General features: G+C 46.2%; 3 protein-coding genes across 3 annotated transcripts in view; 2 read left to right on the plus strand and 1 right to left on the minus strand.

Moving 5' to 3' along the window:
* The first annotated feature begins 1,473 nt into the window (after positions 1-1,473).
* Positions 1,474-3,574, plus strand: sap18 (Sin3A-associated protein). Its single transcript, XM_079236649.1, has 4 exons — positions 1,474-1,625; positions 2,831-2,940; positions 3,054-3,176; positions 3,284-3,574. The coding sequence occupies exons 1-4, from the start codon at positions 1,554-1,556 to the stop codon at positions 3,438-3,440; spliced, it is 462 nt and encodes a 153-aa protein (XP_079092775.1). The 5' UTR covers positions 1,474-1,553; the 3' UTR covers positions 3,441-3,574.
* A 492-nt stretch (positions 3,575-4,066) lies between these two features.
* Positions 4,067-6,461, plus strand: rtraf (RNA transcription, translation and transport factor). The gene is made up of 8 exons (XM_079236667.1): positions 4,067-4,199; positions 4,703-4,827; positions 4,942-5,041; positions 5,281-5,361; positions 5,480-5,568; positions 5,662-5,730; positions 5,816-5,864; positions 5,947-6,461. The coding sequence occupies exons 1-8, from the start codon at positions 4,139-4,141 to the stop codon at positions 6,099-6,101; spliced, it is 729 nt and encodes a 242-aa protein (XP_079092793.1). The 5' UTR covers positions 4,067-4,138; the 3' UTR covers positions 6,102-6,461.
* A 141-nt stretch (positions 6,462-6,602) lies between these two features.
* Positions 6,603-17,001, minus strand: part of nid2a (nidogen 2a (osteonidogen)) — a gene marked incomplete at its 5' end in the record, with an annotated part of 43,832 nt that continues 33,433 nt past the window's right edge. The window contains 12 exons of the mRNA XM_079236666.1: positions 6,603-7,451; positions 9,077-9,189; positions 10,295-10,418; positions 10,497-10,654; positions 12,619-12,790; positions 12,880-13,009; positions 13,178-13,350; positions 13,439-13,539; positions 13,644-13,773; positions 16,355-16,460; positions 16,557-16,690; positions 16,806-16,911. Coding sequence (XP_079092792.1) covers positions 7,441-7,451; positions 9,077-9,189; positions 10,295-10,418; positions 10,497-10,654; positions 12,619-12,790; positions 12,880-13,009; positions 13,178-13,350; positions 13,439-13,539; positions 13,644-13,773; positions 16,355-16,460; positions 16,557-16,690; positions 16,806-16,911 — 1,458 coding nt within the window. The 3' untranslated portion in view covers positions 6,603-7,440. The remainder of the gene's footprint in view (positions 7,452-9,076; positions 9,190-10,294; positions 10,419-10,496; positions 10,655-12,618; positions 12,791-12,879; positions 13,010-13,177; positions 13,351-13,438; positions 13,540-13,643; positions 13,774-16,354; positions 16,461-16,556; positions 16,691-16,805; positions 16,912-17,001) is intronic.

Genomic DNA, 17,001 nt, shown 5'->3' on the forward strand with positions numbered 1-17,001 from the left:
ATCACTTAGCAGCGGTCCGCCTGCGGGACAGTGCAGCTCTCTGTGCTGTTAATGACTGTGACCGATGAGCGTTTCCCTGTTTGTTGAAGTGTGGGAGCAAAAAAGAATTTCGCGGTTTACACTGAAGATGCTCATTCAGCTTGAGCTAGTTGTAGCAGCAGATATGCATATATATTGTGTGTGTATATATATACAGACTTTGATTACAAAGTGGTATCAGTTTTCATAAATCATGAAGCTACAAAGTGAATGAGTAGGGAGAAAAGGAGAGAGGTGAAACAGAGCTGATTGTTGGAGTAGCTCCTGGTCAGCTCGCCAGGAGAACAGAAGGGGCCAGTGTCAGGATGTTCACACACACGCGCACACACGCACGCACACACGCATGCATGCACGCACGCTGTACTACACTCACATATAAGTTACCCAGAAAGCTACACACACATGCGGTAGTGAGGGAGGGGAGCGCAGCATGTGACTGAGTACCGTAGGTGGACTTGGCGACTGATCCTGGACCAGCCAGTATGAAAGTCTGCGAGACGTCCTGGTGATTTATGTTACTTCCAGATTTCGTTTTTTTCCCTTTTCAGTAACATAACAGCTTCACGAAGATGTTTCTGTTCAACACTTCTACCATCTCTTATGTTAACAGGTCGGTGCCGACCCATGTCTTAAATCAGCTGTAAAATACACTAAAAACAATTATCTATCATCCAATTTGTTTCTCTTCTTTTGGTTACCTTGTTAGGCTTCCTTATCCATGAACATATTGTTGTATGTTTTAATATTTTTGGTGTGGTTTTCTTTGTCAGGATACCCCTCCATTTCAATAAAGAAAAAGGTAAAATGAACCTCAAGAGAATCATATACATAAATAAAAGGTTGTTGTGTTACCTGACTATTACTGAGGGGTATTAGAACACATCTCAAAATACATTTGTTTTATTTATTTTTTAATTTTTATATTATTAACTAGAGTAACATCTATGGTGTTACGGGTCAATTTCAGCAATATAACTTTAATACAAACACAAAATGAAAAGCAGAACAAGTCATAACACAACATATAGATTTACAAGGTAAAAAAAACAACAACCAATTAAGGAAATCTTATTTTTAGAACTGGGTTGAAACCGACCCTAACAACACAAAGGTCATAATTTCAACCAGAGCATTTTATAATTTAGTGAAACATTTTTATTAATGAAATAGAGGTTCCTGACAAAGTCAAACAGCCTTGATGCAATAAACACATTTTATGTGGTTCTTTTATGCATTTAAAACCTAAAACGGTTCGGTGCCGACCCTAACACAAGAGGAAGGTTAACCCAGAACTTTATATCGTTGCCATATGGACGGTAATGCAGAAGACACTCCGAGTCACTAGGCGGCGATAAAGTCGTCGCCGGTTGACGTCACCTCAAAAGAAGAGACCGGAAACGGAAACTGTTCCGGTCTCATTCCGTTGCTGCAGCTACGGTTAGATATCCGAGCAAGGTGGTAGAAAGCTAGCGCCGACACCTACGTGCATTAATTAATCTGTGAAAATAATAACAATGGCCCTTGAATCGCGGATTACGCAGGAAGAAATCAAGAAGGAGCCAGAGAAGCCCATTGACCGAGAGAAGGTACGTTAGCTGGTTTAGCTTCCCTATGAGCTCGAAGCTAACCGGCTAGGTTAGCTCTGGATGCTACGCTAACAGCTTGGAGGCTGTTTGATTTACGTTAATTAACTATCAACATTAGAACATATATCACCCCGTAATGCAGTTTTATGTTATAATCCGTTATGCGCTGGTCATCACAAGTAAAATAATTAATAAAAAATGTTGGCTTTTACTGCGTGCTAGTCTATGGAGCTAGCTTAGCATGCATAAATAGTTAGCTATTCCTCGTCTACCTAACGTTACAGATGAATACATTTTGCTGTTTAGTTATTGCATTGCTTACCTCGAGGTGTTAACATGGTTTGAATTAATATTTCCCGCGTGTACTGAAACTGTCAATGAAACCTTTCGACAAATACAATGCAAGTGTTTTTGAAATTTCTGGGTAGACGCTCGAAACTTGCTAAATGCAGCTTTCACCTGAGGTCTTTAACGAAACTGGCGTTTTCGTCATGTAACTTATCCAAGTTAAATAAGCATTTCAAATGAAACAAGTTTTAGGTTTTTAACCCTAAGCAACACATTCTTGCTTTGTTTGTAGTAATTATCCTCAGTTTAGTTGTCCCGGGGGGGTCAAACGCTTCGTGTTTATGTACTGGCCCCAATAAGTAAAGGGGTACCTCGGTTACAGTCACGAGACACGTTGGTGTAGTTTAGATGGGAGTCGTCACTTTCCACAGGTGTTTCTGAGGTCTTGTCCTCCTCCATTCATTTGCCGATGGACTGAGCGAGTTCATTAACTATACTTTAGTACACTATGTACATGCATTCGGGTACTATCACGACTACTAACCAATTCCAACTCGAATTGAGTTGTTAATATCTAATTTAACAGTACATTGGCACTCAAAATGTCGCATGCTGTAGTTACTCGGTGTGGTCACTAGGGGGCAGTGTACTTTAGTGGCGCAACTACTGTAAGTTTCAAAATAAGACTTTCAAAACGCCCAGATGGGATCCCAGTGTTATATGCATTTCCATGTTTGTGTTTATTGGTTTCACATCCAAGTGCCACTAAATGGAATTACTTGAATGAACCGATGTATTCTATTTCAAGAAACAAAAACAAATAATTCATATTTATTAGATTACCTGTCTACATTGTCTTGCTGTTCTGCATCTGTTTTTTTTAATACCCACATTTTTTATGCTTATTTCTGCTGCAGACCTGCCCCCTTCTGCTGCGTGTTTTCACCACCAACAGTGGCCGGCACCACAGAGCAGATGAATTTTCCCGTGGCAACGTTCCCTCCAGCGAACTGCAGATTTACACATGGTGAGAGCGCAAACAGTTTGTGTTGTGTCAATCCAGTATTTGCCAGCGTTTTAAGCAGAGTTTAAATGGGTGGGAACGCTCCTTGTTCGGGTACTAATCTGTGTTTATTTCAGGATGGATGCTACTCTGAAGGAGCTGACCAGCCTGGTTAAGGAAGTGTATCCAGAGGCCAGAAAAAAGGGGACTCACTTCAGCTTTGCCATTGTCTTCCCCGACCCCAGAGGGAAAGTGTACAGGTTAGCATCACACTAGAACAGCACTGGTTGGCAGGCCTCTTGCTTAATGTTGTGGGGAATCTGTGTGCACTGTATATTGAAACACGTTCTCCCCTTCCCTTTTACAGGTTGAAAGATATCGGCAACACTGTATCCGGCAGGAAGGGCGCAGATGACTCCATGACGTTGCAGTCTCAGCGCTTCCAGATCGGAGACTATCTGGACATAGCTATCACGCCACCCAACAGAGCCCCGCCCCTTAACACACGCATGAGGCCCTTCTGAACATAAACGCTGACACGTAAACCGACACACATCAACCTTATTGTTTTTTTCTTCCTTTTTTCTTCTTCAATCGCATCATCTTGGATGTTTTTGGCCTCATTTTATAAAATGTGACGTGTAATAAAGTTGTAATTTTTTTCCAAAGTTTCTGCCCCTTTCTTTGTAACAGTGTGAGATTGTATTTGGAATTTAGTCTTTTTTCTTTTCTTTTTATGGTTCGTTAAACTGCATTTCTATTGAGAAAAAAACCTCACATTTTATACAATTAAAATGGTCCAGATTCCACCAACTTTACATTATGAATCAGAATTTCTTCTGACATGTCAGTAATGTTTTAAATTATTATGGTTGATATGAAACACAAATTAGTTAAGTTATATCCAAAACTGGACCAAAACATACAGAGGAATTGAAAAAATAGTTAAAGAACGTTTAAGAAGATGCACACAATGGAATGCTTTTAATACCTGAAGCCAGAAAAACACCAATACGAATTAAAATGGGACAGGAAATATTATTTATATTTAGTGCCGTTGGTCAGTAAGGAGAACATTATTTCGATAGTTATAACCGGAAGTTGAAGGATGCCTGGCGGTGCATGCGCAGTGTCATATACGGACAGCCAACGAAGGAAACAGCCGAGATAGCCGACTGTTAGCTGAAGTAAGCAGCTCTTTACACACAACACATACGGTGAAATGTTTCGCAGAAAGCTGACAGCGCTAGATTATCACAACCCCAGCGGATTCGACTGCACAGGTAAGACGAAACTCGTCCAGGAGCTCACGAGCGTGGTTCCGGGAGTTAAACGTGGAGCCGAGAAGCCAAACTCCTTTAACAAAACGGCAGATTCAAGCTGCTTTTGGCCGACACACCTGTATGTTTGGACACGAGATTTAAAAACAAACGTGTTTACGTGCTTCTAACCCGCCACACGTGTTTTCGGCAGTATTGTTAAGTAGAAAGTAAGTGTCCATAGTTTTATTTCAACATATTTTTAACGTCATATTTTGTGACTTGAAGGTGAGCAATTTAGTTAGAAACACTATAGAACAGTGCATTTGATGTGCACGTGCTAACTCAGACTTCGGACTCATTACTGGGCTGTCAATATAAATCCCCCACGCTAAAGAGGGGAGTAACTGACTGACAGACTCACACGTGAACCTCCGGTACCACCGCCTGTTACAAGTCACGTTAGACGTAAAGCAGGCTCGGGTTCATGTGCTCATCCGTGTGAGTTGACCTCTTCGTCCGCTCAGATGAGACGCAGTACAGGAACTGCGTGGTGTGGCTGGAGGACCAGAAGATCCGGCACTATAAGATCGAGGACCGAGGAAACCTGAGGAACATCCCGAGCTCGGACTGGCCCTCAGCCTTTCAGAAGGTTGAGCCCACTTCTATCTTATCCATTGTCTTGTAAAACTCTATTATAACAAAGATAGCCATCATTGTTGTTCTGGATGTGCACGATTCAAAGCGTGTGTCTTCTTGTGTGCAGTACCTGCAGGATCTGAACTGTCCATTCGGGGCTCAAGAGAAGCCGGAGGCGGTGGACTGGTTACTGGGCCTGGCTGTCCGGTATGAATACGGAGACAATGGTGAGTAGTGTGTGTACATGTACTGTGATTAAGCTGTGTGTCCACTACTACGCTGCAACACTGCAGATGACCACTAGATGGAGACACTGTAAAAAGAATCTGTTTTCCAATGATGCCAGATCAGTCAAGTTCAATTATTTCACAGACACTCTGTTGCAAAGCATGTGCAGAAAACACAATCTTCTATATTCCTGTGCTCTCCAACACAACACGATAATGTACTCAATGTTTGTCCTCAGTGGACAAGTATAAGAACTGCGAGCCGATGGCCGCCTCCAGCAACAGCGACAAAGCGGTGGACCCTCTCCTCAACCTCGACAGTGAGTAGGAAAACACTTCTCAGCCTGTTCCCCGCGCACATTTCTTTTTCTTTTCGGTTTCTTCGTCTATTTATTTTTTCAAGGTGAAAGATGAAATCGTCCCTTTTTTATATTTTAGGTAGTTCTCCAGATTTCAAAGCAGGAGTGACGGCTCTGGCCAACATCCTAAAGATCCAACGGCATGACGACTACCTGGTCATGCTCAAGGTGCGTCTTAAATCTAAAGGCTTTATATTGTTATCTCTAAAGGTATTTGTCCTCCTAACCAGTGAGTGTGTGTTTTCATGTGCTCTCAACCAGGCTATCCGTATTCTGATCCAGGAGAGGCTTTCTCCAGAAGCCATCACCAGAGCCAGCCAGAGCGGAGAGGTGTTGTAACGTTCCGCATCAAGAATGATATCTAGAGATCATCCTGAATTATGTGTGACGCTGTTTATGTTGCCGTGTTCCCCAGGGTGTTCCAGTCGCTCTAGACGAGCACATCTTGGGCTTCGACACCGGAGGTGAGTGCGGGGCCGGGTCGGGAACCCTTCGGCAAACCGAGCGCACAAACGCGTCCGCTAAAACCTGAAAGTGTCTCCTCAGATGCCACTCTGAACGAAGCGGCCCAGATCCTGCGCCTGCTTCACATCGAGGAGCTGAGGGAGCTCCAGACCCGGATCAACCAGGCCATCGTGGCCGTCCAGGCCATCATAGCCGACCCCAAGACGGACTACAGGCTGGGCAAGGTCGGCAGATGAGAGAGCGAGGATGACGGAGGGACGCTGGAGGAAAGGGGAGGGACTGAACCACGGGAGTTTTAATTTGATTTTGGTGGACATTCATGAGTTTGTATTTGTTCTGCATGAGATCAGCGTGATGAGATGTGGGGAGTTTTTGGAGCAAATGCATCAGATTTTTTGATTAATTGGTATTTCAGTACTCATTTGGGCCGACGGGTGACGTCGCCCTCTTCAGACTGAGAGGTCTTACCTTCCGCTCCTCGCCGCCACAATCTCCCTCAACGGGAAACCACAGAGAAGCTTCTGAAGCATTCAAACGGACAGTTATATTTGTATCTTTTGTTTCCAGAGCAAACGGAAGGAAGAATGTGTTATTTAGAAACGGTTTAGTTTGACGCTGTGTAGGTGAATCTATAAATGCAGCCGAACAGAGTTGGTCTCCTGTGCTTCTTCCTCTGTGGAGTTTCTTCAAAGGAGCGCCAGAACACAAGGAGCTCAGAGGAGAAGAAAAGCCAAAAGTACCAAATCACAATTTATTGTTATAAATATCACATCTTATAAAAAGATAAAAGATTTGAAAAGTAGTAGTTAAAAAATATTTGGCCAAAAGAATGTCTTCGTCATGTGTGAGATACAGAGTGGCAGAGGGATGTAGCACCATCTGACTGGGAATCACATTAAACGATTTCAGTCACTCAAACAACGGCAATGATTTCCCACCCAGAACATCTTTATGGAATAATAAAAAAAAAAATACTTTTTGGGGAATTCACTTATTTGCCAAGAGTTAAATGAGAAGGTTGCTACTGCTGAAGAAAGCAAGTTACACCTTTCCCCTGAGGACTTTGAACTAATCCTTTTTACCGTTTTTTATTTGTGTGCATCCACTCTGAATTCCAAACAACAATGAGAGTGAATGTAGAAGCAGATGTGGCCAGATGTTTCACAACAGATCTTTGGCTCCAACAGTTCATCAGCTCTTCAGGTCATTCTTATTTGGCAGAAACCCGACACTCAATACATTTTAAACTGTTCTGTTGCTTTAAATCCATATAAAAACAAAACACAACAAAAAACTGGTGTACAAAAATACAGTAGAAAAAAAACAACTAAAAATGAGGTATAAAACAAATTTACAAAACATGTATTTGGGGGTTATATCTTTAAGGTGAGATAATTGGGGTCAGGGTGAGTGGAGGGGTTGTAAATTTGCTCTGAAGGTCGATCTGGCAACAGGAAGCCATCTAGCGCCGGCTGAGTCCTTTTCTTTGTTTCTGAGGGAACTGGAGAAAGCACTTCTTTAAGGCGGCCGCCCCAGAACTTTAGCACCAAAGGACCTGCAGCTACCGGTCTCTCGTCAGTGGCTCCCTGAGACGCACAAAATCAGACAGTTAGAGGACAAAATGTAATGTTGACTTTGGCGTTCCATCACTACGGGAAGTAGTTTTTGCGTTTTGTTTACGACTCCGGCTGGAAATGAGGAGTTCCAGGTCAGATTATCTTCCTGTGTGAATCCAAAAGGTGACAGAATGGGAGCTTAACTGCTGGTAATGACAGAACTAGCAGAGCGTCCTGAACAAAGCCCTGCGCTTAACAACCTGTGGCGACTGAGGACTCTCCCCGTACAGACCGTGTGTGTGTGTGTGTGTGTGTGTGTGTGTGTGTGTGTGTTAATGTGATTGATTCAAATGATGAAACAGCAGCAAAAGCACAAATCATCAAGCCACACATTATCGGTTTGACCATATAAAATAGTATAGTATAGTAATAGTGTGTGTGCAGCATAATAATTATGGGGCATGTGAGTGAATGCCAAGACCGTCTGTGTGTGTGTGTGTGTGTGTGTGTGTGTGTGTGTGTGTGTGTGTGTGTGTGTGGGTTACATACTTGCGTGTTGCGTCTGTGTGTTCTGACAAAAAGCCAAGTCCTAAAGCTAATCACCGCTTCACACAGGGACACTTATGATGAAGCGTGTGTGTGTGTGTGTGTTCAACAATAACAGCCTTTAAGCCTCACGACCGGCTCCCAAACCCCCTAACAAGAGTGTTTTAGAGCCGTCATCACGGCCACAATTACGGCGCACGCCGGCGTCTTTGAAGCTGTTAGCTAAGAGCGAGGCCTCGGATGGAGTGAGGAGGCACTGACGCTTCAACGCCCTGACCGGACCGAGTGAGCGGGCTTTTACGCTCTCTGACGGCAACATCTGCCAAGGTGCTACTTTAGGGATCATCCTGTGTTTAGAGGGGCGACTTTGTACTTTAAAGGGGTTTTAATACGAAGCCTCTACGGACGTCGACACATCAAACATGACGCAAAGCACAAAATACAGGTAGAGCACCGCAGACAGCTGTGTAATCATTGTCCTGTCTGTTTCACACACAGGGAGCCAGCTGTGTGATGACTGCTTAGGGGGCGTGGCCACTAGTCATCCATGTAGTTTTTTTTTATATTTAGCACTACTATTATATGTACTCTATGTATTGTGACAGTATCCTCCTCCAGACACGTCTCATGACAAATAGAAATACTCTGCTTTAAACTGTCTGATTCAAATAAAAAAATAATAAAACATCTATTTCTCCCTCACTGAAAAACCCAGAATCTATACGCATATTGTACGAATGTATAATAGTTCAACATTGCTGCGTCCTGAAGCTCAATTTTAACACATTTGCCGCTGCCCAACGTCCCTGAACGCACACTCTTTATATGCTAGCGTGCTGCTTTTGTGTAAGACGTTATATGTTTCCATGAGACACGCAGGGTAAACGATGTGTTCTGTCTCGGCGTGAACGAGACATCTGGTGGGCGTTGACTGATGCGATGACATCACCGCTCATGAGCCAGTGTACCTTGAAGTCAGAGTGTGTGTTGTTACACAGAGCTTTAATTACACACGTGAACAGAGTGTGAACAGGGTGATAGAGAGTGATAGTGTGTGTGTGTGTGTGTGTGTGTGTGTGTGTGTGTGATTCTGTCATTTCACTAGGTACCTGATAGACAGTGGGTGGTTGCTATTGCGATGCCGTACAGGTGAGAGCGCTGGTCCGGCAGGTACTCGTCGGTGATCTGGCTGCTGTCTTTGTTCACCGCGATCACTCCGTCCCTACGAGACACAGAAGGACACACACTGAGGACGGGGACACACAGCGGGGACACACAGCAGGGACACGACACACAGCGGGGACACACAGCGGGGAAACACAGCGGGGACACACAGCGGGGACACGCAGCGGGGACACACAGCAGGGACACGACACACAGCGGGGACACACAGCGGGGAAACACAGCGGGAACAGACAGCAGGGACACGACACACAGCGGGGACACACAGCAGGGACACGACACACAGCGGGGACACACAGCGGGGACACACAGCAGGGACACGACACACAGCGGGGACACGACACACAGCGGGGACACACAGCAGGGACACGACACACAGTGGGGACACACAGCGGGGACACAACGGGGACACAACGGGGACACACAGCGGGGACACACTGGCCGTTTCTCAATCAGCGTTCTTCTCTGTACTTGTGTTCTCGTGGACTCGTGAAACGTCATCAGTCGCGGCCCAAGTACTGTTCCAATTCAAAAGTCCGCTTCTCGCCAAGAACGGTGAAAATGCCCGGATGTGACTTGATCCTCCCATTTTACCGGGGATGCATCATAGCAGACTTGAGCGTACTTGAGAGAGCCAATATCCCAGAATGCATTTCGGACCAGCAAACAGGGAACAATGGCGGATGAGAAAACTCATAACTGAAAGTTGACATTCTATGAATACTACCGTTGTTGAGTCACAAAATGTAATTTTAGGATGTTTTCAGGCGAGAAGTTAGTTGTTTAAGTATCAAATCTTTGGTCGCTTTCTCAAGAATCGGCCTACTTAAAAAGATACGCCGACGAGTTGAGGTCCTGCTCGCGGGACCGGTGAGCCCCGGAGCACCGGGCCGTCAGCGCTCTGCTGCCCACCGTGGGCAGCCTGATCTCGGCTGGACTTTTTGAAATGATCCGCTGGCTCCGATGTCTCCGTATCGATTAAAACATGAGTTATAATTCTGTTTCGAGGATTTAACAAGCAATCATTATTATCATCACACAGTAGGGACACACAGAGGGGACACACAGAGGGGACACACAGTGGGGACACACAGCGGTCGGCTCATTAATCGATGATCAGAATGAAGACAACAGGGAGGGGCTACCTCCTCCAGTCGGTGTAATAGAAGTGGTTCCGGTAGTAGACCATGCTGAACGGATAGTTGAGGCTGGGGTGGACCACTCTTCGGCCCGACCCGTCCGGGGATACGCACTCCAAGCGCTTTGTACCTGGAGAGAAGAAAGACATGCGTATGAGGGGGCAGTTGGGGTGATTTTAAGGGAGTGAGTCCAGTGAGCGGTGTTTACCTGCGTCGGCCCAGCAGACTTGTCCAGAAGAAGAGTCGTACGTGAGAGCGTTTGGCAAACCGATGCCGTCAGACACCACCACCCTGCGGTTCTGTCCGTCCACCGACGCACTTTCAATCTTCGGAGCCTCTCGGTTCCAATCCGTCCAGTACAGAGTCCTGCGGAGAGGAAACGGGAGGGGGGGAGGGGTTATAGAGCGCGTTGCATCATGCTGGCAGCGGACAAGTTCATTACTATTTTTCGCAGCTGCGTGTCCTTTTTGCATGTTTTCTTTTTTGGAGCTCATCACTGCAATCTGGCTAATATGAGACAAGAGGAAGCACACACACACACGAGTGGGTGTGTAAGGGAACAGAGCTCGAGGGACCATCTGCCTGATGCTGAGGAGGTCACGGTCAGGTTACTCTGAGCAACGTGCAACCTCTGACCCCCGGCTCATCTGTATACATCAGGAAGTACGGACCGTTCCTCGCTTTTGAGCCAACGTTCTGCTGCCTCATTTTCATAAATCAAATCCTATTTTGTCATTTGCAACGTTTCAAAAGTGCACTCAACAAGACGATAGCGGCACTCTGGGCGGAGTGTGCGTGTGTGTGTGTGTGTGTGTGTGTGTGTGTGTGTGTGTGTGTGTGTGTGTATGTGTGTGTGTGGGCTCCTGGCGACGGCGCGCTGCCTTTCGTCTGTAGATGATGGTGTGCATGTGGGCAGTCCGCTGGGAACTACAGGTAATACACACCACATGAGCAATCAACTCACATGCACACTCACACTCACACACACACACACGCACACACACACACACACACACACACCATGTGTTTATGAGACTGTACGTTAATTTATTTGTTGAAGGTACATGCGAGCAGATGTTGGCGTAGAAGACATTCATGCTTTTATAATGTGTGTGTGCTTGCTTTTTAGTGTGTGTGGTTATGTCTCTCTGTGTGTGTGTGGTTATGACTGTGTGTGTGTGTGTGTGTGTGTGTGTGGTTATGTCTCTGAGTGTGTGTGTGAAACGGCAACATGTGCAGCTTCAGAAATCACAGAGCACATGCTTCATCATAAGTGTCCCCGTGTGAAGCGGTGATTACCTTTAGGACTTGGCTTTTGTCAGAACACACAGCCGCAAGTATGTTAAACACACACACACACACACACACACACACACACACACACACACACACACACACACACACACACACACACACAGACTTGGCATTCAGACAGAAATATATTATTTTCTATTGTCAAATCGATAATGTGTGGTTTGACTATTTGTGCTTTTGCTGCTATGTTTCATCATTTGAATCAACCACATTAACACACACACACACACACACACACACACACATACACACACACACACACACACACACACACACACACACAATGCATACTTATGCTTATACTTACTGATTATACGATTAGTTGCAATGATGGAAAGCAGATGGTGTTGCTGGAGAGCTGACCGATGACGGCCTCATTGCCTGTGTGTGTGTGTGTGTGTGTGTGTGTGTGTGTGTGTGTGTGTGTGTGTGTGTGTGTGTGTGTGCTTGGCTCTGTCAGAGAAGCACTGACAGCCACTTACATGACAGAGTATCAGACGTGCGTTACTAAAGGCAAACTCCTCCCAGCTCCCATCGGTTGTCATGCGGTCGCCTGTCTCCTACTGATGACGTCATGTTGGGCAACCAGACTCAACAGGAATCCTTCTCTACTAAAATTACTTTGACTTTAATCTGTGTACTCATGAATTAGACACAGGCACCCGTCTGAGGGTGTTTGTCACGGCCGTGCCAGCGGGCTGAAAACCATCTGCGTGGGTGCTTTGCTTGTTTCTTGCTCGGGGAGGAGATTTTTTAAGTGTTTGCGAATCCAGACTGAACCGTCCCGAGGCTTTGGAAGTCAAAGGTTGTCCTCAACCAGAGGAATTTGTAGTCTAACTAACTAAGCGGTTAGTTGACTTAATCGATTAAGTTTCTCCACAAAGAACCACGGTTTACCAGAGATGTCCTCGTCAATCATTAAGAAACGACTAATGGCCTCAAGAAGCCTCAGTCGACAAAGACCAAAACGCTGTGGTGGACCGGCTCAAGGACAGACAGACAGAAGGGGTCTTTACCCGGTGGAAGAGACCACGATGATGGCTCGAGGGTTGACCAGGTCTGTGCCGAACAGCGTCCTCCTCCCGCTGCCGTCCAGGTTGGCGCTTTCGATCATGTCCGGGTTTGAGTCGACCCAGAACATCAACCTGCGTTTCTCATCCACCGCCAGACCCTCTGGACTGACCAGATCTACACGGGGGACCACATAGAGTTTAGATACAATGTAAAACACACACACACACACACAGAAATGAAGGAGCGCCAGCGTGTGTTCTTACTCGTGTTAATGAGGATCTCTGGCTCGGCACCAGCCACTATTGAAGCTCTGTTGATCGTTCTGGCGGACAAATCTGTCCAATAGACCTGGTTCTCTTTGCAGTCGTAGGCGATGCCAACAACGATGGAACCCTGGGCACACACATGAGCATGAGCTATGTCCACATGATTACAGCATAATCACATCACAAGACTTCAACCGTAAACATCATTCTAAATAATTAAACCAGCACAGAAATCATCTATGTGCATAAGAACTAATAAGAACATGGAGACACAACATGTCCGTTCCTCTCTTACATGGAGGGTCAGCAGTGTTTTGGACCGGGTTGGATCTAGTCTGGTCCCGTTGAGAGGCAGCGCTCCTATTTTCTGCCCCTGCGCGTACAGCAGCGTGATGTCAGCGTTTGGTGGAGGCGTCACATCTGGGCGGGGCAATGGGCGCACGGTGGGAGGGGCCGCTGAGGGAAGGCCTGGGACAAGATTGGATGTGTTCAGAACTCACTTTCAGCCGTGATTGGCGGCACCAAACTGGCACAGTACTGGTGAAGAGTCACTCACACGCAGGTTGGACGACGTCATGTGATCGGGTGCCGGGGACCTCCCGTCCGTCCTGGTCCACGCACCAGCAGTAAGTGGTCTCTCCGTAGCACTGGACTGGACTGAGAAACAATTTGCTTTCTCGAGTAATTTGTCATTTAACAAAAAAACACTCTCAGCTCCTGTGTGTGTGTGTGTGTGTGTGTGTGTGTGTGTGTGTGTGTACCTGAACTGTCCGTCCGACTCGCACTGCGGGACGTACTGCTGTGGCTCAGGCTTGCCGCCGTAGTGCTCGATCAAGCTGGCCCTCCATCGCTCACACACGCTCTCAGGGTGCTGGGTCGGAGCCACGGGGACTGAGGGGGAAAACGCCCGGCGCTGTTAATGCTTTTAAATATTAAAAAAGTCAAAAATAACACCACAGGTTTGTGCTTATACAATGCTGATCCCATTCGGTTGTAGTTCACATCATTATTTAATCCCATTGTTAGGGTGTTCTCTAGCTGGAGTTTACTTTCGTGGTATGTGGAGTGCTTGATGAATGGTGCGGGGAGGTCCTGTGTTTAAAGACACACACACACACATACACACACACACACACACACACACACACACACACACACACACACACACACACACACACACACACATCTTGCTTTCGTCAATATTGTTTGCCTTGTAAAATCTCTTTAATAACTCGCTTTATAGGCTCGCTTTACAACTAAACCTGAAACCACTTTGGGCTTCCACTAATGTTTATTCTGGCCTCGCTCTCGCTCTCTGTGCATTTCTGATGCCAGACTGCAGTTGCTGAGACTAAGAAGGAGATCGGTGTAATATCTGAAAGGAGGGCGAGAAGAGAACAGGGGGGTCAAGAGAGAAGAAGGCCAACTGGACAATTAGCCTGATGTCTCTGGGAGTTTTCCCAGCAGCAGTTACTGCATGCTGCAATCCAGTCTTATGAATCACTTGGTTTGACTTCTATTTGCTGTTCAACCACATGACCAACTCAGTTTAGTGGTCCATGTGTCTCAGACGTCCTTCCCAGAAATGGACAGTGTGTGGACTGTCCGCTAAATCAATGATCATCCAGTCGTCAGGCTGACTGACTGCGTTGGCAACCAGTTGTATTACTTATGTGGGCGCACTGACGTGAGAGGTTCGTGCCTGCATCACGTAAACTTCTAAATATGATACAAATGAAATACAAGAACTACAATTCACAAATTATGGGGTTATATGAGGAGTCCCTGAATCACTGTGGTCATAATGAGCAGCTTCCAGTTGTGAATGAGTGCAACTGAAAAGATTTTTAGTCTTAATAAAGCCGGCGTCTGTGTTTCTGGAGGTAACACCGCTCTGTCACTCGGCTGCTCAGGCAGCCCGTCTTGTTTTGCTTTGGTCGCCTGGCAACAGTCGCCTGCTCATCTTACCACGAAGTGACCACTTCAGATGTTCGGATTGGTCATAAATAGGATTTATAGCAAGAGGTGAATTTATAGAACGGCCCCGGTGTGTACTCTGTGTGAGTGAGAGGGCGAGAGAGGATCACAGTCCCACAGAGAGAGAGAGGAGGGGACCATCAAGTGAAGTTTCCGTTGTAATCGTAACTTCTGGACCCAAATTCTTGGCTGAATCAATATTTGTGAAACTCAAGGTGTCTCGAGCACTGATAGCGGTCTCACCTGGTCTGTCACAGTCTACAGATGGTCTCCCAGGCGGCGTCCTGGTTCCGGCTCTCTCTTGTCCTCTACCGTCCACACACCAACAATGTCCAGTGGAGCCGTGGCACTGAAATACATATCAATTCAAAACAATGGTATCCCTACTGATAAGAAGAAGAACAAAAACACACAGAACTCCCAGTTGTACCTGTCGAGGTAGATACTGTCCTCCTGCATCACACTGAGGTACGTAGGCTCCAGCAGGATGTCCCTCTGGACTGCTGCTGTGCACACCGTCTCTGTGCTGCTCACAGTGAGTTTTAGGACGCTCTGGTTCATCTGGAAGAGTTGATATGTTAAAGCAACCTTGTTATAGCCAGCGTAAACACCATATATACTATAGCCCACGGTTCTTTTGGCAGGATAAAACTCACCTGGCTTGTCACAGTCTTTGGGTTGTGTACCAGATGGAGTCCTGGTTCCTGTTCTCTCCTGTCCTCTACTGTCCACACACCAACAATGTCCAGTGGAGCTGTGGCACTATCACAACAATTACATATTATTTAGGTATTATGTCTATCACTTGTTTCAAGTTACTCAAAGTAACATTAAATGATGCCAACCTGCAGTGGTAGGTACTGTCCATCAGAGTCGCATTGGGGCACATAAGCTCCAACTACAGGATATCCCCCCTGACTGGTAGCCTGAGCTCTGTCTCTGTGGTGCTCGCAGTGGGTTTGAGGACGCTCTGGTTTATCTGGAACACAAAGTTGTAAAGTAACAGACAAATTGTATCAAGCAAATCTCAAGTTGCAGGTCTGGGCGATAACACTTAAATCCACAGGAGTTATCATGTTGTAGTCAGTGAACGTGTCCCAGACTGGTCTGTTGGACCTCAGCGTGCCTCTATGCTGATGACAATCCACTCTCTGGGCGAGCCGACCTCCTAAAGGTCTCCCCGTCCTCTCTGATGTCATCCTGACTTCTGCACAGACTGCAGTTTTCGTACGATCCCTGACTGATCCCGAACACGTGGCATTCATTACGCCCGTTTTCTCGTTCTGTTGGTCTGCACGGTGCAGCTCTGCTTGGAGGCTTGTTCAAGCGCTCCTCATATCCTGTACAAGCGGGTACAAAGCCCCCTTGGATAGGCTTCTTAAGTATTTTTTGTCAACCCTAACAACTCATCTAGAATGCTGCAGAAATGATGTGATCCATCCTCGGAGTTTAGATCCATATGAAAGTCTTGTGCAGCATAAAGGATCAGTCTCACCTGGTTTGTCACAATCCACAGGTACTGTATCAGGTGGGGTTCTGGTTCCTGTTCTCTCCTGTCCTCTATTGTCCACACACCAGCAGTGTCCAGTTGATCCGTGGCACTGAAATACACAATAGCAACCAACCATTATTACACATAATAAGACGTTTAAGAGAGCAAAGGCATTTTGTGTCTTTACATTAAAAGCAGGTCTTACCTGTTGAGATGCGTACTCTCCATTTGAGTCACACTGAGGTACGAACACTCCTAGCAGAGGATACCCCTCTGGACTGGTGGTCTCTACACTGTCTCTGTGCTGCTCACAGTAGGTCCTGGGACGTACAGGCTCATCTGAGGATGTCAGATTAAATTGTCACGCCAGAGTACAAACACCTTCACGAGACTGATGGTAACCGACTTCAGTGTACGTGTCTGAAGAACTCAAAGAATTGACCCTTTCCCTCACCTGGCTTGTCACAGTCTTTGGGTGAAGCACCAGGTGGGGTCCTGGTTCCGGCTCTCTCCTGTCCTTTACCGTCCACACACCAACAATGTCCAGTGGAGCCGTGACACTGGAGCCATTGATATCAAACAGATGCTTAGGTTTCTCCACAATATTCAAAGTTGCATGACATTCATGAATAAAACTACTAATCTGTCAC

The sequence above is a fragment of the Taurulus bubalis genome (genome assembly GCF_910589615.1).
Source record: "Taurulus bubalis genome assembly, chromosome: 21".
NCBI lineage: Eukaryota > Metazoa > Chordata > Actinopteri > Perciformes > Cottidae > Taurulus > Taurulus bubalis.

Bases quoted from the DNA above. Each gene is read 5' to 3' on its own strand.
- sap18 (XM_079236649.1), top strand. From the start codon at position 1,554: ATGGCCCTTGAATCGCGGATTACGCAGGAAGAAATCAAGAAGGAGCCA. The intron at 1,626-2,830 runs GTACGTTAGCTG...TTTCTGCTGCAG, and splicing joins AGCCCATTGACCGAGAGAAG to ACCTGCCCCCTTCTGCTGCG. The intron at 2,941-3,053 runs GTGAGAGCGCAA...TGTTTATTTCAG, and splicing joins GAACTGCAGATTTACACATG to GATGGATGCTACTCTGAAGG.
- rtraf (XM_079236667.1), top strand. From the start codon at position 4,139: ATGTTTCGCAGAAAGCTGACAGCGCTAGATTATCACAACCCCAGCGGA. The intron at 5,731-5,815 runs GTGTTGTAACGT...CGTGTTCCCCAG, and splicing joins GAGCCAGCCAGAGCGGAGAG to GGTGTTCCAGTCGCTCTAGA. The intron at 5,865-5,946 runs GTGAGTGCGGGG...GTGTCTCCTCAG, and splicing joins CTTGGGCTTCGACACCGGAG to ATGCCACTCTGAACGAAGCG.